This window comes from Hyaena hyaena, unplaced genomic scaffold (assembly GCF_003009895.1).
Source record: "Hyaena hyaena isolate Hyena2069 unplaced genomic scaffold, ASM300989v1 scaffold_230, whole genome shotgun sequence".
Classification (NCBI taxonomy): Eukaryota; Metazoa; Chordata; class Mammalia; order Carnivora; family Hyaenidae; genus Hyaena; species Hyaena hyaena.
The window spans coordinates 1,516,113-1,539,447 of NW_024080863.1; the positions used below are offsets into that span (position 1 = coordinate 1,516,113).

The 23,335-nt window shown below is 36.0% G+C and overlaps 1 protein-coding gene and 1 non-coding gene across 3 annotated transcripts in view; one reads left to right on the forward strand and one right to left on the reverse strand.

The window, feature by feature from the left end:
- PPP3CC (protein phosphatase 3 catalytic subunit gamma) overlaps positions 1-23,335 on the reverse strand; it is a 99,378-nt gene that overhangs the window by 23,138 nt on the left and 52,905 nt on the right. For both annotated transcript variants that reach the window (XM_039243814.1, XM_039243813.1), the window contains exons 5-10: positions 13,434-13,579; positions 11,106-11,245; positions 5,724-5,801; positions 5,543-5,637; positions 1,655-1,780; positions 837-908 (exon numbers count right to left, since the gene is read on the reverse strand). In XM_039243814.1, coding sequence (XP_039099745.1) covers positions 837-908; positions 1,655-1,780; positions 5,543-5,637; positions 5,724-5,801; positions 11,106-11,245; positions 13,434-13,579 — 657 coding nt within the window. The remainder of the gene's footprint in view (positions 1-836; positions 909-1,654; positions 1,781-5,542; positions 5,638-5,723; positions 5,802-11,105; positions 11,246-13,433; positions 13,580-23,335) is intronic.
- Positions 12,015-12,121, forward strand: LOC120239500. The gene has a single exon (XR_005530442.1). It is a non-coding gene; the product is annotated as a U6 spliceosomal RNA (small nuclear RNA).

Here is a 23,335-nt window from a genome sequence, read left to right on the forward strand (position 1 = left end):
CTCTCTCTCTCTCTCTCTCTCCTAGAAATAAATAAAAATAAAATAAAATAAAAAATCAGTCTATAAAAAAAACTGTGGGGGGGTGGTGCCTGAGTGGCTCAGTCAGTTAAGCATCTGACTACGGCTCAGGTCAGATCTCATGGTTCATGGGTTCGAGCCCCACATCAGGCTCTGTGTTGACAGCTCAGAGTCTGGAGCCTATTTTGGATTCTGTGTCTCCCTCTCTCTCTGACTCTCCCCCACTCATGCTCTGTCTCTCTCTGTCTCAAAAATGAATAAACTACTTTAAAAAATGTAAAAAAAACAAAACAACAAAAAACTGTAGCGGCACCTAGGTGGCTCAGTCAGTTATGCGTTTTGACTCTTGATTTTAGCTCAGGTCGTGATCTCATGTTTTGTTGAGTTCGAGCCCCACACTGTGCTCTGCATGTACAGTGCAAAGCCTGCTTAGGATTCTCTCCCTCCCCCTCTCTGTCCCTCCCCTGCTCGCGCACGCACCCTCTTTCTCACGATAAACATTTTTTAAAACACTGTAAATGTTTGTGATACTATTATATGACCTCATTTTTGTTAAAAAGAAAAAAACGGGGAAAATATATGCCAAGATAAAAGATAACACAATATTACATCAAGATGTAAACAGCAGATATCTATGAGATGGCAGGATTATAAGTAACTTTTTTGTTTACTTATGGTTTCCTGTATTTTTCAAATTTCATTTTTCTGGAATGAACATAATTCTTTTTTAGTAAGACAAAGAAAATTATTCAAAACAAACTAAAACCAAAACCAAAACTTCTTCATTTCTAGTTCAAATGAGAAAAAGGCAAGTTTACCTTCAAGTTCATCTTCAGAAATCAATTCATCATCAGAGCATATGTTGAGAACGTTAACCAGCATCTCTGTGACTATACGAGAAGACAAAATAACCCAATATTTATACAATTATTAAGGTACTTTCTCTACAATGATGTGGCTGTCTAAACATACATGTTAAAGAAAACATACATGTTAAATAAACATAGACAAAATGACTAGTCATTATGCCATTAAGAGTATTTGTAAAGAGTAGCATTAAATTTAGACCTTCTGGTTTATACAGAATTTGGGGAAATTACTTGCTTCAATAAAAGTCCAGTCTTGAAGATTCTATTGCATTAATTACTTGATTTCATGAGACTGCTGTCCAGAGACCTTTCCTCACTGATACGTACATGAAATGATTTCTTCCCATTTTACAAAGATATTAAGTCACCATCTCTACGTCCAACAGACTTGTTTTATATTTGCGTAGCTTATTTGTATAGGTGCACAAATAAAATTCTAAGGACAATATTTCCTTTTTAAATGTCTTTATCACTGAAGAAATCCCTGAGAGAATGGTGTAGTGACTTATGTTATTTTAACATCTTGATCATAGTAGGAGAGCTATTTTAAGTTGATACTTACAATAAGAAGAGCATAATCGACTAGAACTTCAATTTAAAAACTAAGTACCATTTAAAAACCTTTGTAGAAAACAAAGAAAATTTGAAAATACTTCTAAAAACTTTAAGAAAAACATTTCTGAACCATCGGGGGACTCATGCAAATACAAAAGTGTACTCCATCACTAATGAAGACAAATTATGGTCCAGATGCTTTAGTTCCTTACCTTTTTCCCCAACAAAAGGCAAAGACCACGTGAAAACGTCCATAAAGTTTGGAAGCCAGTAGGGGTGTGGAGAACAGTTAAACTGCCTGATATTCATGACATTGTTTTCATATTTTAACACAGCAGCTAAAAAGGAAAAAGCAAGAAAATCTGGCACAGAGGAACATAACATGGCAACTGGCATGTTTCATACAGCTGCATACCTACTAAATAGAACTCAGGAACTTACTCTCCATTTGTAAGTTCAGGATTCGGTATTTAAGAGCAGATGGAAAATCTTAAAGCTTTTTATACACTGCATTCTTTTAAGAATTACCCCAAGGAACAAAGTTACCTGAAGATCTCATATAATAAAAGTACAAAAGAAACTGAGCTCTGAAACTTTAAAGGGTCACTGCACAGTAACCATCTATAGAAATCTCAGGTTCCACATTAGAAAAATGTTGTCATAATTTCCATTTATAGGCCAAATGGTTACAATTACAGCTCTCTTTTGAAGGCAAGTATTTTTCATTAAATGAACACAGCCTATTTTGCTAGTTATTATCCAGAGCCAAGATTTTATAAACTCTGGGAGTTTATAGCATAGCAATTATCAATTCATAGTGGGGGATACAGATAGTGAACTTCGAGCAATTTACAAGGCTCAAAAGTAAATTAAATAATCTACATATATTTAGAGGATTAAAAAATAGCCATCTCTCCTTATAGCACAGTATACTGCTAGTACTGTATAAATGTTTAAATTAACCAGTTCATGTATTTGTACACATACTTTGGTACCAAACTGATTTTCTTTATATTTTTTAAGTTTTAAAATCCAATTTCCGGGGCTTCACCATGAACACAAGCACTGTGATGTTGTTTGGCATTATTCTCTTTACTCTTATTGTGATCATAAATATAATCGGGTATGAAGTACTCCAGAAATGAGATACAGGTCATTTCCTGATTCCTGTTTCTTTGCTTATTAAATGATTGCCTGGTGTGCTTAAAATTTAAGTTACTGGATGTCTAAAATGTATGCCATGGATTATAAAGAAAATACATGAAAGGAAGATTGTTTGCTCTTAGAAACCCAACACTGGATACAATGTTTTCATGTACATGTATTTTATTATGCATATATATTTTATTCAACAATTCCTTCAATCTACACAGAAAAAAAGAGGTGAGAGGTGGGTCTTTACAGTGCAAAATTATAAATGAAAGGAAAAAAATTGCTTTTGGGTATGTTCCCAGTGGAAACAAAAAAAATAGGAATAGAAATCTTTAAAAATCACTACTTAAGGATCTTTCATATAATCGCTGGAACTAAGAATTACTTGTTGGTACCAATATGCAAGAAAGAAAAGCAACAGATGAAGAAAGAGAAGAAGAAAAGGGGGAGAGAATTGTCTTGCAAGACAAGAGGTCTTGTCTTTCAAGAAAAGAGGTATTTCTGTGGGGAGTAATTAGGTACCAGCAGACATTGGTTCAGATGCCACTTTTTTTTTTTCCTAAGAAAAAAGTGTGAGAAACAACCAAGGAAAATAAGAATGTTTCAAGATAAAGTTACCATTATGTCAAAGTAAAAGGAATATTCCAGTAAACTGGACTGTGACTTTAAAAGTTTGCTAAAGGAATAATCAAGATCAATACCAGGTTAAATGGGCCAAAAATGAGCTGATGTTCAGTGAGCCAGGAAAGTGACTGCTGTTTTGGGTGGCATGTTTCAGTTATGCACACTGATAAATCCACCATGCAGTCAAGAGACACTCTTACCAGTGAGGTTTAAAAAGGGAGAAGGGACAGTCTTCATCATAAACATGAGGACTATAGCCACTAAGTGTCCTTGAAGAAGTTACCAACACAAGCAACACATAACATTCATAATGGAAGAAACCAGAACAAAACTAAGTCTCTAACATATTGAGCATATTAGGAAGAAGGAAATAAGAAACAACAGAGTTAGGGAGAAGCTGAGTGTTGTGGCTAGATAGCTAAGATAGCTAAGACTCAGAAAAGAATGACAAGATGTAAAGAACTATGCAGCTGGGAGAGAACTTAAGCCAGAGAAGTGTTTTTAAAAATGAATCGGAAGCCACTGAAGGACACACTGAGATGAAGGATTCAAATCAGATGGAATGAGATGTGCCATTCCATAGTTTCCCTTTACACAGGCTCAGGTTACGTAGTGAGTATACTGTGGACCGCTTTTAAACCTGACTCCCCACCTGCATATACAAGGTATGACTATAAAGTAATGAGACTTAAGAAACCACCAACTACAAACACACCAGACCTTATATATGAGATGAGTGTGGTCCTTTGACGTAGTCATACAAGGCACAACAACTGTAAAATGTTATAGTATTATAGCAATGTAGAGGTTCACGGATGCTTTTTAATATTTATTTTTATTATTCCAACTTATCTTCAACAACTCTATATGGCAGGTATTTTAAAGATTCACTGAGGCTCAGAGAAGTTAAGTATCTTGTTAAATGTGAAATTAAGTGTCATGTTTACCGTGGATTGATAAGTGAAGCAGGGCTAGACTAGATTTTCTGACTCTTAGCTTATCAGTGCCCTTTCCAATACACCTTGCTGCCTTACCGTGTGTTTAATCCAAAGATACTGCCATTACTCAAAACTCTTTTGGAACTCCTCTTGTGGAATTGCCTCCAGACCCATTTTATAAGCAACACAAGAAAAACCAGTCTCATTACCCTATAATCATACCTTGTTTCTGAACCCACATGGTATCATCTAGCTTGATCACTCACCTTATTCACCAGTCTTGACTCCGAATAACTTTTGGCTGTTCCAAAAATCAAATCCACCCTCAAAGGACGAAGGTTTCCCATCACTGAGGATAATCAAAAGAATGTGTCGCAGACTCTGAAGGCAATGCCAAAAGAGGAGTTCCAAAAACGTTTTGAGCAGTGGCAGCATTGTTGGAATAAGCGTGTAGCTTCCCAAGGTAACTACTGTGAAGGGACAATACTCACCTGGGTATATACGCTCTGGCATGTTTGTATTAAAGTCCTATTATTTTATAGCCATACTTCATAAACAACAAAATAGTTACAGAGGGTGTCACAGAGGACATTACAGAGGAAGTCTGCCCTGATACAAAGCTTACAATTTAAAAATTAATTTAATTAATTTTAATTAAAAATTAAAAGTTAATTTAATTTAAAAATTAAAAAAAAAAAAGATTTCAGGGCACCTGGCTGGCTCAGTCAGTAGAGCATGTGACTCTTGATCTCAAGGTCATGAGTTCAAGGCCCCGCCACACTGGGCATACTTAAAAAAAAATGTCAATAGGATAAAGTTTTAGAATGAGAATTTCTGGATGAAGGCATATGTATATTTAATCCTCTTTTTTTTTGTATGGGAAATAGGGGTTTAGAAAAATTACATGACAGACCTAAAGTCACACTATTAGTTTCTGGCAGGGATTGGACTAAAATGATCCTTCTTAATTTTCTATGGTATTCACTCTGCCTGTACCATTCCTGAAGAAAACCAAAAATAGCTTAATAATTCACATTAAAACACCAAACAGTAACATTTTATTGAGGTACTGTTACAAATAAATTCACCAAAACTAATAATTTATGGTGACTATTTTGACTTGAACCCAAAGTAATTTATTCATCTTATATTTTGATTCACGAATACAAATCAGACCTATTATTTATTTATAGAGCTCAATATTCCTTATGAAATGAAAACCAAGCAGTAGCCTAAATTGTACACTTTTTGGCCTTTGTTTCAACTAAGACCTCTTTTCTTTTTATTTAAAATGTATATATTTTAAAACTACACACACACATGATTAAACTAGAGCTCTCACGTTTACTCACAAATTCAAACTCAAATATCGCTGGACTCCTTTACCTTTATTGTTATAGACATCTAGGTAATTGGGGGCAGAGAAAATTGTTATGAGTGATGGAAAGCCTGTTGTTTGGCTCTTCCTGTACATTCGATACCTGGAAGAGAAATAATAGTCTGTCTGTCTTAATACTAAAGGCAAAAACCCCGCAGTGATATTTGGTATAGTGTAAATCTAACTTACCCAGCATCTTGGGCTTCATGGGCTCTGATTATTGATAACAAATTATTGTTCTGCAAGAATTCACAAACTGCAGGGTAACTGGAAAAGAAAATTAGAAAATATAATAATTCAGAACGTTTTAAACAATTGTTTTTTAATAGGGGGAAGGGGAAAAGTCAAGATGACGTTAGTTGAATTTGTTTCAAAACTACAGGTTTTTGACATATCACTGGACTTTTACCAATGTTTGTTTGTTTATTTATTTATTGGAGAGAGAGAGAGCAAGTAGGGGAGGAGCAGAGACAGAGGGAGACACAGAATCCAAAACAGGCTCCAGGCTCTGAGCTGTCAGCACAGAGCCCAATGCAGGGCTCAAACCCACGAACCTCAGGAACCTGAGCTGAACTTGGATGCTTAACTGACTGAGCCACCCAGGTGCTCCACCACTGAACTTGTATTTATGGCTTAGCAATCATCACTGTTTTTCCACTTCATGAATATAACTCATTCCAGATCAAATATACAGATAACAGATAACCTTAGGGCATAAAAAGAGTTCCCCTATCTTTTAACTGTTTTTGTCTTAATCCATAATAATAATAATACAACACCAAAACTGTTCTTCGTGTCTTGATACAAAAAAAAAGTACCAGGGAGAGAGAGAGAGAAGGAGAGAGAGAGACAGACTCTGTGTGTGTGTGTGTGTGTGTGTGTGTTTGGTGTGAGTGAAAGAGAGAGAAAGATATTAGTTGCTAAAAACTGAACATACAATTTTCAAATTGTCAAACTGTTTGAAAAGTTAAAGAATCTACTTACAGCTTCATAGGTAATATCTATGCCAAATTAATATTATGCAGGAATATTTCAGGAGTAAATGGAAATATTACACCCAACCATATTCTAATGAAAGGTCTGATATTTACATTTGCTCCTAACATTTTCTTTCAGAATTGTTACCTTTCTACATTTTCTTTCAGTATCTTTCTATCTTTCTACACTTCCTATCTTTCTGATAGGAAGAACTGGAAAATACCAAATTATCCTGGAATTATCCAATTGTTAATTATTTATTTATTTATTGGGGCGCCTGGGTGGCTTAGTCGGTTAAGCGTCTGACTTTCGCTTAGGTCATGATCTAGCGGTTAGTGGGTTCGAGCCCCGCGTCGGGCTCTGTGCTGACTGACAGCTCAGAGCCTGGAACCTGTTTCAGTCTGTGACTCCCTCTCTCTCTGACCCTCCCCTGCTCACGCTGTCTCTCTCTCTCTCTCCTAGAAATAAATAAAGCATTTTTTTAAAAAAGTTCAGATTCCACACAGGAGCATCTGTACTAGGTATATGCTCCCATTCTTAAGAAGACTGGTGTATTCATGGGGAGTAATTTTATTATCATGTTTCACAATTACATATATTCCACATGTTCCTTTGTATATATTACATATTGTATGTCATTAANAAATAAATAAAACATTAAAAAAAAATTTTTAAAAAAATTATTTATTTATTTATTTTGAGAGAGACTGAGAGAGAGCACTAGCAGGGGAGGGGCAGAGAGAGAGGGAGAGACAGAATCCCAAGCAGGCTCAGCACTGGCAGTGCGGAGCCCAGTGTGAGGCTTGAACCCATGAACCATGAGATCATGAGCAAGAGTCATGAGCTGAGACCAAGAGTCGGATGCTTAAACAACTGAGCCAATCAGGCGCCCCAATTATTTATTTTATGTTTAAATCTTTGTTATTATGCTCATTAGAAAATATTAACTTTTAAAATAGATTTTACATTCACATGGTATAAAACTGAAAGATACAAATGGTTATAAAATGAAATGCTCCCCTTCTCTCTTTTTTTAAGTTTATTTATTTCTTTTTAGTAATCTCTACACCCAACATGGGGCTCAGACTCTTGACCCCAAGATCACTTAGTCAGCTAGGCCTTCCTTCTTCCTATGTCAGCTTCTAGCTACCCTAGATGCAACCAACATTCCTAGTTTCTGTGAGTTCCCTTTAAAAGATATGCCTGTAGGCATACCTTGGAGATATTGTTTGTTCTGTTCCACACCACCACAACAAAGCAAATACCAAAATAAAGCGAGTCAAGTGAATTTTCTGGTTTCCCAGTGCATAATAATGTTTACATTATACTGTAGTCTATTGAGTGTATAATAACATTATACACAATCTCAGATTTCAGTGGCTTTAATCACTGATCACAGATCACCATAACAAATAAAATAACAATAAAAAAAGTTTGAAATATAGGGAGAATTACCAAAATGTGACACACAGGGACATGAAGTGAGCAAATGCTTTTGGAAAAATAACACCAAGAAAAAAAAAAAGAGAAAAATAACACCAAGAGACGTGCCCAACACAGGACTGCCCCCACCTTCAATGTGTAAAAAATCTCAGTACCTACGAAGCGCAATACAGCAAAGTGCAATAAAATGAGGTATGCCAGTATTTTATATCAGTATACAAAGGTTGTTTTTTTTTTTCTTTTTTCTTTTTTAAAAATAGCTTCATTGTGTAGTCTGGCACATTCCATTGACTGAATATACCACAAGGTATTTAACTAGTCTTCTATTGAACATCTAGATTGTTTTAAATCTTTTATCATAAATAATACAGCAGTGAGGGGCACCTGGGTAGCTCAGTTGGTTAAGCGTCTGGCTTAAGCGTCAAGATTCGTGGGATGGAGCTTGCTTGAGATTCTCTCTCTCTCTGTCCCTCCTCCACTCATGCTTTCTCTCTCAAAATAAATAAATAAGCATTCAAAAATAATAATAATACAGCACTGAATAACCTTGAACTGACCCCTGAATAATGCTGGGAGTGCTGCCTTCTCACACAGTCAAAAACCTGTGTAACTTTTATAGCTGAGTAACTGTATAACTTTTTTTCACATGTATACCTCTTTTTAAGTAGGCACCATGCCCAATGTGGGGCCTAAACTCACAACCATGAGATCAAGAGTCGCAGGCTCTACGGACTGAGCCAGCCAGACATCCCTGGTGTATATAACTTTTGACTCCCCAAAAACTTAACTTCTGGCCTGTTGACCAGAAACATTACCCACAACAGTCAACTGACAGATATTTTGTATGTTGTAGGTATCATATACTGTATTCTTATGCTGAAATAAGCTAGAGAAAAGAAAATGTTGTTAGGAATATCATAAGGAAGAAAAAATACATTTATAGTGCTATATTATATTTATATTTAAAAATCCATGTAGGAGTGCCTGGGTGGCCCAGTCAGTTAAGTGTCTGACACCTAATTTCAGCTCAGGTCATGAGCTCGTGGCTCTCATGATCTCTAGGTGGGAACGTAGAGCCTGCTTGGGATTCTCCCTTTTTCTCTGTCCCTTGTCCATCCTCTCTCTCTTAAAATAAATAAATAAACTTAAAAAAAAATCCGTGTATAAGTGGACCTGCATAGTTCAAATGCATCTTGTTCAAGGGTCAGCTGTACATACATTTTACACATTTGCACATTTACATAATTGATTCTTGTTATTTGCAGTAACTATGTTCTATGAAGTTGTTGCAAAAACTGGATTGGCCAAAATTGAACCACTGCTTCTACAGAAAATACATAGTTAGGGTCCTGTGAGCCTCTGGTCACATATTCATTAACCAATCAATATATAACCTTGTTTTATGTGTGTTTCTGTGGAAGGACATCTTAAGTAATACATACTGTTGATGCATTAACATGGAACTCATGGACAACAATGTCACAAATCCTTTCTGAATTAGGTTTATATAACCTACATGTATTTTCTCTGTAAGGCACATCACAGCCTTCTTATACGTAGAAAAGCTAGATAGCACTTAAGCACTATGCTTGGAGGCCATTTTACACAGCAAAATTGCCAACAAAGAATGTGAGAATTGTTGCACTAAATGGATCACAGAAAGAATGGTATAATGATAGTCTTACGGTATGAAAGTTGAAACAAGAAGGCAGAGCAGCTCCTTGTTAGCCTCAGTTAGGAACACACATGGGGTGACTTGAATTTTGCATCACTCTGCATGTGTGCATGTCTGTGAATGGCCACAAAAGTTCTGTGAGTGGTGACTTTGTGGTTATAAATAATTCTCTGTAAGTAGGCAAATTTACAGCTCAGAATTCATAAATAACGAGGATTGACTTATAGCTATAGGATTACATTTTATAAGTAGAATTTCTGGTTCAAAGGCCCCAGGCATTTATAATTGAGAGATACTGTCAAGCTGATTTCCAAAGATATTGTACCGGTTTATATTGTACAAACAATAAAAAAGAAACTATGCTATTTATTTTAAGCAATATAAAGAAAAGTTAAAAAAATTTAATGTTTATTTATTTTTGAGAAAGAGAGAAAGAGAGAGAAAGAGACAGAGCATGGGTGGGGGAGGGGTAGAGAGAAAGGGAGACACAGAATTCAAAGCAGGCTCCAGGCTCTGAGCTGGAAGCCATGTGGAACTCAAACACCACGAGATCATGACCTGAAGCTGGACACTTAACCAACTGAGCCACCTATACGCCCCAAGAGAAGTAAAATTTAAATGATTCATAAAGGAATAAGACAAGGTTGCTTAGAAGAATGTTAAAACTATGGCAATTTTGAGGCTCTTTACTTTTTGTATGTAGTTTTCAATTCATGAATGTATTATCTTAGGCACTTAACAGATTTTTTTTAAGGGGACTACATACATGCATTACTTGTCACCGTAAAATATTGGAACTGAAAATATTTAGACTTCAAACCTCCCTCTATCTTCCTATTTTTGAATAGCAGAACACAATAAAAGCTCACATGTGAGATTTAAGACAACAGTCAACTTCCAGGAAATGTCCTGGGCTTAGTTCACAATGTCCTGTTCTTTTTATATCTTTGCCTATAGCAGTGGTTCCAAAAGTTAGAGAGCTTTTAAAAAATAACAGGATTTTCCTGTCTCAGCTCTACTCAATCAGAATCTCTGGGGGAAGAGTCAACAAACCTTTATTTTTAAGAAAGCTTATAGATGATGTTTGGGAACAAATAATCAAGATCATTCAGAGTCTAAAAATAACATTTAAGCCCTGCAAGACACTCTGTTTGATCATGTTCGGTATATTACACTTAGGTGTCATGAGGGTACTCTTATATGAGAGCACAATTAAGATATAAAAAACTGGGGCGCCTGGGTGGCTCAGTTGGTTAAGTGTTCGACTTTGGCTCAGGTCATGATCTCAAGGATTTTGAATTCAAGCCCCACATCGGGCTCTGTGATGACAGCATGGAGCCTGGAGACTGCTTCAGATTCTGTGTCTCCCCACCGCCCCCACTCTGCCTGTCTGTCTCTTTCTCTAAAATAAATAAATGTTTAAAAAAAATTCTTTTAAAAAGATATAAAAAACAAAACTTTGAGCACTAGCTTACCTGTAAAAATAAGAGCACCCTCGGACAGTGTTGTGGGTATAGTGCTCCAAGGTCTTCTCACTGCCATAATCCTCTGAGGGATCAGACCAAAGCAGGTCACACACTGGCCCAAAGGCAGGAGGTTCTTTAAACCTGTCTAACTAGAAGACACACAAGAGCCAAAAGAAGAAAAATCATGAAAGCAAAAGACCTTTTGGAAACTGGTATGTGTCAAAAGCCAAAACCTCTGAATGTCTTCAGAGAAAAGGCTGCAAGCCCCTTCAAGAACTGTTCCTTTAGGAAGAAAATGAACATTTAACAAATTTGGATATACAATTTTTATTTTTGTTTTTAAATAAATTTTTATAAATATCCCTGTTATCTAAGAAAAGGACTCCTTTACATCCTAATCTTAAAAGCAGTACTCATTTAATTTGAATGTGAAATCAACCACTATAGAGATATACTATTATTGAGAAAGACTATGGAAAGTTTATTTCAACTGCCTAGGTAAGCTAAGGTTACCATCAGAGTAGGAAATGTTTTAGAACGGTTCTGTTCATTGTTTACCTCATTCCAACAGAGATTTCCAGTTTTATTTTGTAAAGGACTTTCATCCTTTCCATTCTATGAAGTGGAGGCATTTCAATGTAAGTTATTAATTTAAGCCTTTAGTCACTGCTGCTTTGGTTAGTAACATAAAAACCAAGACAAAAGGAGTAACTAAAGGAGCTGAGGACTTCTACTAAAGCGAAAGGAGAGCATTTTCTTAATACAATTGGTTCAGAATTGCAAACCTCAAGACTTACAATGTAAAAGAGAAATTCTGGTTACTTTAAAGACAGTAAGGCGGCAGAGATCTAGGCACACCCTCTTACCCTGAGGACAGTAACTGTAATTCAGAGAAAAGTTTTAGAAATAGAAAAATCGGTGCTCGCTTCGGCAGCACATATACTAAAATTGGAACGATACAGAGAAGATTAGCATGGCCCCTGCGCAAGGATGACACGCAAATTCGTGAAGCGTTCCATATTTTTCAGACAATCAAGGATATAGCTAGTGCAATAAAAGAACTTCTTGATACAGTGAATAATGTCTTCAAGAAGTACCAACACCAGAACTGCAGGGCACTTGAACACCAAAAGAAAGAATTTGTAAAATACTCCAAAAGTTTCAGTGATACTCTGAAAACCTATTTTAAAGATGGCAAGGCAATAAATGTGTTCATAAGTGCCAACCGACTAATTCATCAAACCAACTTGATACTTCAGACCTTCAAAACTGTGGCCTGAAAGTTGTATATGTTAAAAGATGTACTTCTCAGTGGCAGTATTGAACTGCCTTTATCTGTAAATTTTAAAGTTTGACTGTATAAATTATCAGTCCCTCCTGAAGGGATCTAATCCAGGATGTTGAATGGGATTATTGCCATCTTACACCATATTTTTGTAAAATGTAGCTTAATCATAATCTCACACTGAAGATTTTGCATCACTTTTGCTATTATCATTCTTTTAAGAATTATAAGCCAAAAGAATTTACGCCTTAATGTGTCATTATATAACATTCCTTAAAAGAATTGTAAATATTGGTGTTTGTTTGACATTTTAACTTGAAAGCGATATGCTGCAAGATAATGTATTTAACAATATTTGGTGGCAAATATTCAATAAATAGTTTACATCTGTTAAAAAAAAAAAAAAAAAGAAATAGAAAAATCGATAATTTCAGTACCTACACAGACAGGTAAAAGAATACAAAGGTAGAGAAAAGAAGATGGTAATGTAGACAACAGAAATGAAACAGGATCGATCATCTTTTTAGAAGTTGTGAAAATAATAATCACCAACTCACACAAGTACAGCAATCTAAACTCGATCATTTAAAATGTCAAAGTCAAGAAATTTCAGAGCTAGAAGTCCTCAGACCATCCATTCTAACTTCCTTACTTCCCAGAGAAGAAAATGTGACTAAGAGTTAAGGGATTTGGTCATGGCTACACAATTAACTGCAGGAGAGGGATTAGAACCCTGATGTCCTTCCTTTTGTACTGCTACACAATTTATTTGAAGTCTCAGGGCTGTACTCAAAATATGTTATGTTTCTACTTGGCAAAAGTACAGATTTCATTAAAATTTACAGAAAATTCCTGAAGACATATAGCAAAATGTTAACAGTAGTTATCTCCCAGTAATGACATTATAGATGATTTCTATTTTTTTTACTTTTGATTATCAGTATTTAAAATTTTTGAGATAGAGGAGGCATATTAGCTGACTGCAAACAAACAAAAACCAAACCTAAACTAAGAATATATATACTCCACGAAACTAATGAAAGATTACTTACTTTCCTGATGTCATCTAAACTAGTAATTTCAGGTGACATCCCTCCGTGTACACACAGGAACTGCTGGTTTAAGAGGGCAGCAAGAGGAAGACAGTCAAATGTCTCCATACACGCATCATATACCTGTTCAGAATATTTGATTCGACCTATCAAAAAAGGAAAAACAATCAAAGGAAGAAAAGCTAAAATTTATCAATATAGGACAGAAAATTATGAAGCTACATCAAAGCCATTTATTTCAGGCAAATTTGAAACCACAGTCATCTTTATAAAAATATTCTTGAGAAGTTGTGGATAAAAGGTAAACAAAATCTCCTCTAAAGACAAGTGTGACCTTGGATTAACTTTCTATCTCTTTTGCCCTGGAAACTTGATAAGGTGAATGTCAGCTGTGTTATTAGGCAACATTGCTTATGATAAAAAAGTCACTCAATTACCTGGTGGGAAGCTATAGCTTTGGACTTCTGAGTGGGATGACTCAAGGTATGTCCCTGTGGGACCCTGGAATCTATACCAATAAAGCTTCTATGGGAGATACTGGCAATTGTGCTATATAAGGCTTCTAATCCACGGTGGCTCCCTTCTCTGCACAATGTGGATGTTGTTTCCCTGTACCTGAACTGTGACTTGGAGGGGGCTGGGGAAGGGGAAGGAGGTGAAAGTCAGAAAACCTTCAGACTGCTTACCCACTCCTATGAGGACTACTCCACTGAAAAGGGATGACTGGCCCTGCCCCCTTCCTGGGCTGTATCCTCCTAAGTAGATAAATGCCTGGGTGGCTCAGTCAGTTGGGTGTCTGACTTTGGCCTAGCTCATGATCTTGCCATTCCCAAGTTCAAGCCCTGCCTCGGGAGTCTGGAACCTGTTTTGGATTCTGTGTCTCCCTCTCTCAGCCTCTCCCCCATTCTCTCTCTCTCTCCCCCCAAAATAAACATTAAATTAAAAAAAAAGAGTAATCAATAAAATATCAGTAATCTTTGCTCATGATATTTAAGGTCTTTAAGCAAATTTTGTCTTGATTCTATTTTATGTAAAAATGCTCATCTTAATGAACTGTATTTTGATGTGGTTATTGTGTTGGGGCCAAAATACTCCAGTGGGCAGAGGGTAGGGTCTCCACAATTATCTAGAAAGAATCCATCATGAACTAACAGGTGGGAAACTGAAAGATGGCTTTAGTTTAAAAAGAAAAGGAATATTTTCTTCTTCTCAGCCTTGGATTTCAGAGTCAAGCCATGCTTGGAAGTGCATGTTGGTAGAGAAGGACAGAGGTCATGCAGGCAGCTCTACAGAACCAAGCTCCTTCTCTTCCAAGATTCTGTGAAGATGAGACAGAGCCTACAGGACCTAGAGGTCAAAGCTACAGCAAGTGAGTTAGACTATGCAGTTGATAATTTTTTGTGTATTTCCTTCCTGTGTTCAAGTATCAGAGCCTGGTCGTGGCAAGGTTTTGGAGAATAAAGTGAAGGGTGATGGTCTAGAGTTGGGCCAGAGTTTAATGCATGGTTGGTATCCAGACACATCTAGAGAGACATTCCTAAAGGGAAGGTATAAACCACGGGACCATATTTGAGGTTATAAAGCTTTGTATCCCTGAATGTGAAGATTTTCTCTATCTTGCCAAGATTTGAGGACATTAAGGGAGTTTGTGGGCTCCTTTAAAAACTTTCAGAGCATTCTCTATTACCATGACAGCAGTTAAGGTCATCTTTTTCACAACATATGCTAACTCTATTATGACAGCCGAGTTAATAAGAGCCAGATCTTAGGCATCTTTACATCTCCTTACAACTATATCCTTATATTCTTTTTATTTGAACACTTAAATTTTGGCTATTATGAAAGTAGATTCACATTGGCCATAAAGTCTATGAGAAAAAAAATTAAACAAACAAAAAAATTCTTTCATGTAGGCAGTGATTGATTTTTTCTCCTGAAAATCCTTGTAGCTAGAGCTCTCTCTGTTGTCAATGTCAATAAGAAATTCTCCTCTAAGGGGGCACCTGCATAGCTCAGTCAGTTGAGTGACTGACTCTTGATTTCAGCTCTGGTCATGATCTCATAGTTTGTGGGATCAAGCCCCGCACTGGACTCTGCACTGACAGCACAAAGCCTGCTTGGGATTCTCCCTTTCCTCTCTCTGCCCCTCCCCCCACTACCATAAGCATGCATGCTCTCTCTTTCTCTCTTTCATAAAATAAATAAATAAACTTAAAAAAAAAAAAAGAAATTCCTCTGTAAGAATCTTAAGCTTGCATATAGATGGGAATTCTTTTTAACTGAAGTATAGCTGACATGCAATGTCATATTAGTTTCAGATGTACGACATGGTATTCAAAAATTCTATACAATATGTGATGCTCGCCATGGTAAGAGTAGTTACCATCTTCATCATACAGTTATTACAGTATTATTATTATTTTTTAATATTTATTTATTCTAGAGAGACAGACAGACAGAGGACGAGCAGGGGAGGGACAGAGAGAGAGGGAGATACAGAACCCAAAGCAGGCTCCAGACTCTGAGCTGTCAACACAGAGCCCAATGAGGGGCTCGAACCCACGAACTGTGAGATCATGACCTAAGCTGGAGTCAGACCCCTAACCAACTGAGCGACCAGGTGCTCCTAGTTATTATAATATTATTGACTATATGCTCTATGCTATACCTTTCATCCTTGTGACTTATTTATTTTCTAAATGGAAGTTTGTATCTCTTAATCACCTTAACACATTTGGTCCATTCTCCCATATTTCCCCTCTGGCAACCATATTTGTTCTATGTATTGATGATATTTATGAGTTGGTTTCTGGTTTTGCTTTGTTTTTCAGGTTCCACATATAAGTGAAATCATATGGTATTTGTCTTTCTCTGTCTGATTCTCTGATTCATTTCACTTAATATAATATCCTCTAGGTCCATCTATGTTACCACAAATGACAGGATTTCATTCTTTATTACGGCTGAGTAATATTCCTGTGTGTGTGTGTGTGTGTGTGTGTGTGTGTCTTCTTCATATATTTATCATATTTATCTATCAAGGGACAATTGGGTTGCTTCCATATCTTGACTACAGTAAATAATGCTGCAATAAACATAAAGGTGCATTTATCTTTCAAATTAGTATTTTTGTTTTCTTTGCCTAAATACCTAAGTGATGGAATTACTGGATCATATGGTACTTCTTTTTTTAATTTTTTAAGGAAACTCTATAGTGTTTTCCATACTGGCTGCACCAATTTACACTCCCATCAACAGTATCCAAGGGTTCCCCTTTCTCCCTATCTTTGCCAACACTTGTTATTTCTTGTCTTTTTGATCCTAGCCATTCTGACTAGTGTGAGGTGATATAGCTCATTGTGGTTTTGATTTTCCCATGATGAGTACTGATGCTAAACATCTTTCTATGTGTCTGTTGGCCATCTGTAGGTCTTCTTTGGATAAACTTCTATGAATGACTCAAAAGAATTTCTTAGCCTACTTCCAAAAGGATACCAAGTCTGGAGAAAGATGGCAAGAAATACAGTGTCTTAATTCTATTTTGTACATTAAAACAGGAGGCTACAGAAGAAACAAGTGTTGGTGAGGATGTGGAGAAAAAGCAACCCTTGCGCACTGACGGTGGGAATGCAAACTGGTACAGCCATCTGTGGAAACCAGTATGGAGGTTCCTCAAAAAATTAAAAATTGAACTACCCTATGATTCAGTAATCGCACTACTGGGTATTTACCGAAAGAATACAAAAACACTAATTTGAAAGGATATATTCACTCTTATGTTTATTGCAACACTATTTACAATAGCCAAATAATGGAAGCAGCCCAAGCATCCATCAAAAGATGAATGGATAAAGATGTAATACACACACACACATACATACAATGAAATATCATTCAGCCATAAAAATAATGAAATCTTGCCATTTGCAATGACATGGATGGAGCTAGAGAGTATAATGTTAAGTAAAATAAGTTAGTCAGAGAAAGACAAATATCGTATGATTTAACTCATATGGAATTTAAGAAACAAAACAAGGGGGGAAAAAAAGAGAGACAGAGAAAGAAACAAACCAAGAAAAAGACTCTTAACTATAAAGAACAAACTGATGTTTCCAGAGTGGAGGCGGATAGGGGGATAGGTGAAATAGATAAGACTATTAAAACTACACTTATCGGGGCATCTGAGTGGCTCAGTTGGATGGGCATCTGACTTCTGCTCAGGTTATAATCTCACTGCTCATAGGTTCAAGCCCCACGTTGGGCTGTATGTTGACAGCTCAGAGCCCAGAACCTGCTTCAGATTCTGTGTTTCCCTCTCTCAATCCCCTCCCCTGCTCGTGCTGTGTCTCTGTCTCTCTTTCTCTCCCCAAAATAAATAAACATTAAAAAATTTTTTACAAAAAGAGTACACTTATCATGATGAGTACTGAGTAATGTACAGAACTGCTGAATCACTATATTTTACACCTGAAATTAATATAATGCTGCATGTTAACTATACTGGAATTAAAATAAAAAATCTAACAGTGTTTTTTTAAAAACCCAGGAGATGAATCAAATTAAGCAAAAAGAAGTTAATGCTGTATTAACACATGACCAAAATAGTTTACAAAATGTTATTTTCTTTAAAAAATTTTTTAAGTTTATTCATTTTTTTATGAGAGACCATGGACACGCATACAAGTGGGGGAAGGGAAATGTGTACATTTATTCTTTTCAACATCCTTTTGTTTTTTACGTAAATGGAAGCATATGTACACTGCTTTGCACTTGCTTTTTATACTTAAAATATTTTGGAGGACATCTTTATATGGAGAGCTTTGTAATTACCACAATCTAACCATACCCATCTCTTACTATGAAAAATAATACTGTAACTAATGACAAACAATATTTATTTTTTTAAAAAAAACTGTCCAAAAGACAAACTGTCATAACAATACTGTTTTCTCTTTAATGTTTATTTTATTTTTAACGGACACCACACGTGGGGGAGGGACAGAGAGAAAGGTAGAGAGAATTCAAAGCAGGCTCTCACTGTCAGCACAGAGCCTGATGCTGGGCTTGAACTCACTAACCCCAAGATCATGGCCTGAGCCAAAATCAAGAGTCAGATACTTAACTGACTGAGCCACCCAGGCACCCCTATTTTTTGTAAATGTTCATTTATTTATTTTGAGAGAGAGCGCAAGCAGGAGAGGGGCGGGGAGGGAGAGGAGAATCCCAAGCAAACTCCATGCTACCAGTGCAGAGCCCCATGTGGGGCTCGATCCCAGGAACTGAAATTATGAACCGAGGTGAAATCAAAGGTCAGTCACTCAAATGACTGAGCCACCCAGGTGCCCTGAGAGGAATATTTAAAGACCCCTGCAATATAAAGCAATTTAAAAACTGATGTAAGAGGGGTGCCTGGGTGGCTCAATCAGTTAACCCTCTGAATGCAGCTAAGGTCATGCTCTTGTGGTTCATGGGTTCAAGCCCTCAGGTTGGGCTCTGTGCTGAAAGCTCAGAGCCTGAAGCCTGCTTCAGATTCTGTGTCTCCCTCGCTCTCTGCCCCTTCCCTGCTCGCACTCTGTGTGTGTGTGTGTGTGTGTGTCTCTCTCTCTCTCAAAAATAAATAAACATTAAAAAAATTTTTTTTAAAGAATTGATGTAAGAAAAGAACAACTTCACCCTTAGAAAATACTCTAACTCCCTTAGAAATATTCTCAGGACTGCAGCTGCACAATCTGGAACTAAGCATCACTTAGCAGTAATTATAAGGTACTGATTCTAAAAGCCATGGTGACCCTTTACGAGATCAGCTTATCAGTGAAAACAAGCAGCACACATGCTCCTTGCCTATAAGAACAAAATTTGAAATTATATTTGTGTACTTGTTCCAAGATTTATTCACGTTTCAGCTGCAGCATTAGAATGAAACAGGAGTATCTCTGTAGGCAAGAGAAGAAAAGAAACCTAGTTTAAAGCATGTGAAAAGCAAATAAAAACTTAAGATAAGAAATTCTGTGAAAAATGAGAACACTTAAAATGTTCCCCAAACCTATTGTTCCATCTTCTAAAAATAGTCTGAACCAATTTATACTAGTCAAAAAAAAAAAAAAAAAAAAAAAAAACTGATAAAACAGAGAAAGAATTGGATAAAATGTTGCCTAAAAAAACCTGAACCTTAATTCAGAACAGAGGCATCCAGAGGCAGCTTTCTTATTACANAAAAAAAAAAAAAAAAAAAAAAAGAACTCTGATAAAACAGAGAAAGAATTGGATAAAATGTTGCCTAAAAAAACCTGAACCTTAATTCAGAACAGAGGCATCCAGAGGCAGCTTTCTTATTACATATCTATTGCTAAACACTAATCATTCCAGGGGCTTTGTCAACTGCTTGATACGCATTATTTAATTTTCCCAGGTAAAGAAAGAGAAGTGTAAGGAGTAATATCCCCATATTTGGCCTAGAAAAATAATGCAAAATAGCTTCAATTTTTCAACTATTTGGTGAAGTGGTTCTCAAATGACAAATAGCAGAAATTTTCCAAGCCTCTGGAACAGGTGTGCTAAGCCAGCTGCATGGAGGACAATTATCTGGGGTCTTTAAAAAGCCTCTTATATGCTTGGGACCCATCCAAGTGATTTTGAAGTTACCAGGTAAAAAATTTCTTATAGTAGTAGTACACGGTGGTGATGAAGGACAACTCCATCCAGCAGCAACCACAGGAAAATACCAAATCAAAAATACAAGTCCTGCTGAGTCAAATCCCCACAGATAATCACTGCTACCAATTTCCTCTGCTCACTCTCTCTCTATATATATTCCCCGTGTGTGTGTGTGTGTGTGTGTGTGCACCCCTCCATATTATATATTTTTAATTTACAAAGGAGTACATCTAGACCCACCTTGCTCTTTCAACAGCTGCCTAGTATTCCATTCTTAAAAATATATTATCACTTATTTAAGCAGTCCCTTATTGATATTTGAATTATCTCTCTCTCTCAAGAGGGCCTGGGTGGCTTGGTTGGATAAGTGTCCAACTCTTGGTTTAGGCTCAGATCGTGATCTCACATGAAGCCTCGCATCAGGCTCTGTGCTGACAGTACAGAGCTTGGGATTTTCTCTCCCTCTCTCTCGGTCCCTTCCCCACTTGAGTGGTGTGCAAACATGTGCATGTGTGCTCTCTCTCTCTCTCTCAAAATAAATATTTAAAAATAAATAAGCTTGGGGCAACTGGGTGGCTCAGTTGATTAAGTTGGTTTTGGCTCCAGTCATGATCTCACGGTTCAAGGTTTGGGCCCTGCACTGATTGTGTGGAGCCTGCTTGGGATTCTCTCTGTCCCTCTCTCTGCCCCTCCCCCATGCTCTCTCAAAATAAACACGTAAACTTTAAAAATAAATAAATAAATAATTAAATAATTAAAAAATAATAAAAATAAATAAATAAATAAATAAGTTGTTTCAAACAGCTAAATTTGTGGTAATTTGTTATACAGTGTTTTAAAAACCTATATAATCCAAAAACAAAAATACCTATATAATCTGCAAGATAAATTGCTGGGTCAAAAATTTTTACAGAAATTCCAAAATTGCTGTTCAAATACTTTATAGCAATTTAAACACTCACCAACAGTAGATCTAACTTTTAAGAAAAATTCCTTGTTATTACCTACTGACTTGAACTGTTTGTTCTAATAAGTCCCAAGGGCTGGAATGATCTGTATTTTGCCCACTTGTAGCTGACTGTTCTGTCAGAGGAATTTTTTCTAAGTGTTCATTCTCTAAAATTTTTGTAAGAAGAATGACCTTTCCTTTCAGGATCTACTAGTAGAAAGGCCATCATTACAACTGTCAGTTTCAGTGTAGGAAGCTACAGTAACAAGAGTTAATGTGAGCATATGAAACACTAAAAAGTTGTATTAATTAAAGGAGTTTGGGGATGAAGGATTGGATAAACTCTTGAGTCTCATAAAACATATTTAAAAGTTGTTTTTTTTTAATTTTTAAAAGTCTATTTATTTATCTTAGAGAGACAGTGTGTGCAAGGGAGGGGTACAGAGAGAGGGAGACAGAGAGAATCCCAAACAGACTTCACACTGTGACAGCAAGGAGTCTGATGAAGAGCGTGAACTCATGAACCATGAGATCATGACCTGGGCTAAAATCAAGAGTCGGTCACTTAACCGACTGAGCCACCCAGGCTCAGTTTTTTTCAACTTTGAATATTTTGAGGGAAATAAAACTTTAAATATTTAATAATACATTCCTCCAAGATAATCACTGGAATAGGACACAAAGTGAAATTCGATCAAACCATCAGTTACATGACATTAAAACATTTGTATATATTCAGTATTACTTGAGGAAAGAAGTAGATTTTAGAGGCAGACAATACTCTAGAATTTAGTACTGCTTCCTTATTTTATACAGAATATACTCAAATTTTAGAAATCAGAAAAGGTAAAATTTTGTGGCTTTTTATTTCAGTATTTTCCTTTCACTTCATATAAAAATATAAAATTTCATTAAAGTATCAACTGATATATAATCTTTTTGGAGGGCTATTTAGAATATGTATCAAAAGCCTTTAAAATGTTCATGCTCTCTGACTTAGTAATTCTCTTCTGAGAATTTGTGCTAAGATACAAATCCTAGATGATCATTCATTTAACAAATTAATTCAACCAATATTTTTAAACCTCTCCTATGAGTTATTAGATACTATTCTGGAAAAATAACATGTCCCTGCAATCATAGAATTTAAATTACCACAGGAGAGAAAAATGATAAACAAATAAATATATTTTTTAAGTATAAATTTGATTTTTTAAAGGATGTTAAATAAGAAGTTTTCAAATGATTATTTATTTTTGAGAGAGAGAGAGAGACAGAGTGCGAGCAAAGGAGGGGCAGAGAGAGAGAGAGAGAGAGAGAGAGATGCAGAATCCAAAGCAGCCTCCAGGCTCTGAGCTGTCAGCACCTAGCTCAGCACCTAGCTTGATGCAGGGCTCAAATTCGTGAACCACAAGATCATGACCTGAGCTGAAGTCAGACACTTAACTGAATGAGTCACTGAGACACCCCTTAAATATAAATTTTATATAAAAAATATTAAAAATTCAGGCATTGATGGATACCATTAGAAAAAAGACAAGGTATGAGAGTAAAATGATGAGATAGTTTAATTTAGAAAAAGCAACCAGGGAAGAAGGTCTCTAAGGAGATGACAAGAATGAAGTAAGGATGTAGGTCTTATAAGCAGACAGCTATCTGGGAAGACAAGAAAGGATAAGCACAAATGTCCTGGGGCAAGTTCTCTCAAACAAGTCCAATTTAGTTACCATCACACTGAATGTTAAGAGTCAACTGTGAGTACCTAGATTCTGGTCAAAGAAATCTGCCAGGATTTTTGTTTGTGTTTTTCTCCCAAATGGCTAGCAACGTTTTGACTTTCAAATAAATTCTACCTTTAATAATAAGCTTTTTTTTTTTTTTACCAGTATAGTATTATTTCTAGTTGGAAACAACAGAAATGCCATACAGTTGTTACTAAATTGGCTACATACATAATAGTGCATTAAAAGATGGAATACTTTTAAAATATTAAAATAACATTTTAAAATCATGTTCAAAGATATTTAATGATACTTATGATATTTATTTTATATATATTTTTTATTACATACAAAGTAAAGGGCAATTTATTAAACAGTACATATAATAGTCCAATTTTTTGAAAATATGCATAGATATATATGTATTTGAACTATTTCATGATAGGTTTTAATATATACAGAAAAGAAGACTATATCTCAAATAGTGAGATAATAGTTAATTATTTTTTTTTTTTAAAGGTTTTTTATTTATTTCTAGGAGAGAGAGAGAGAGACAGCGTGAGCAGGGGAGTCAGAGA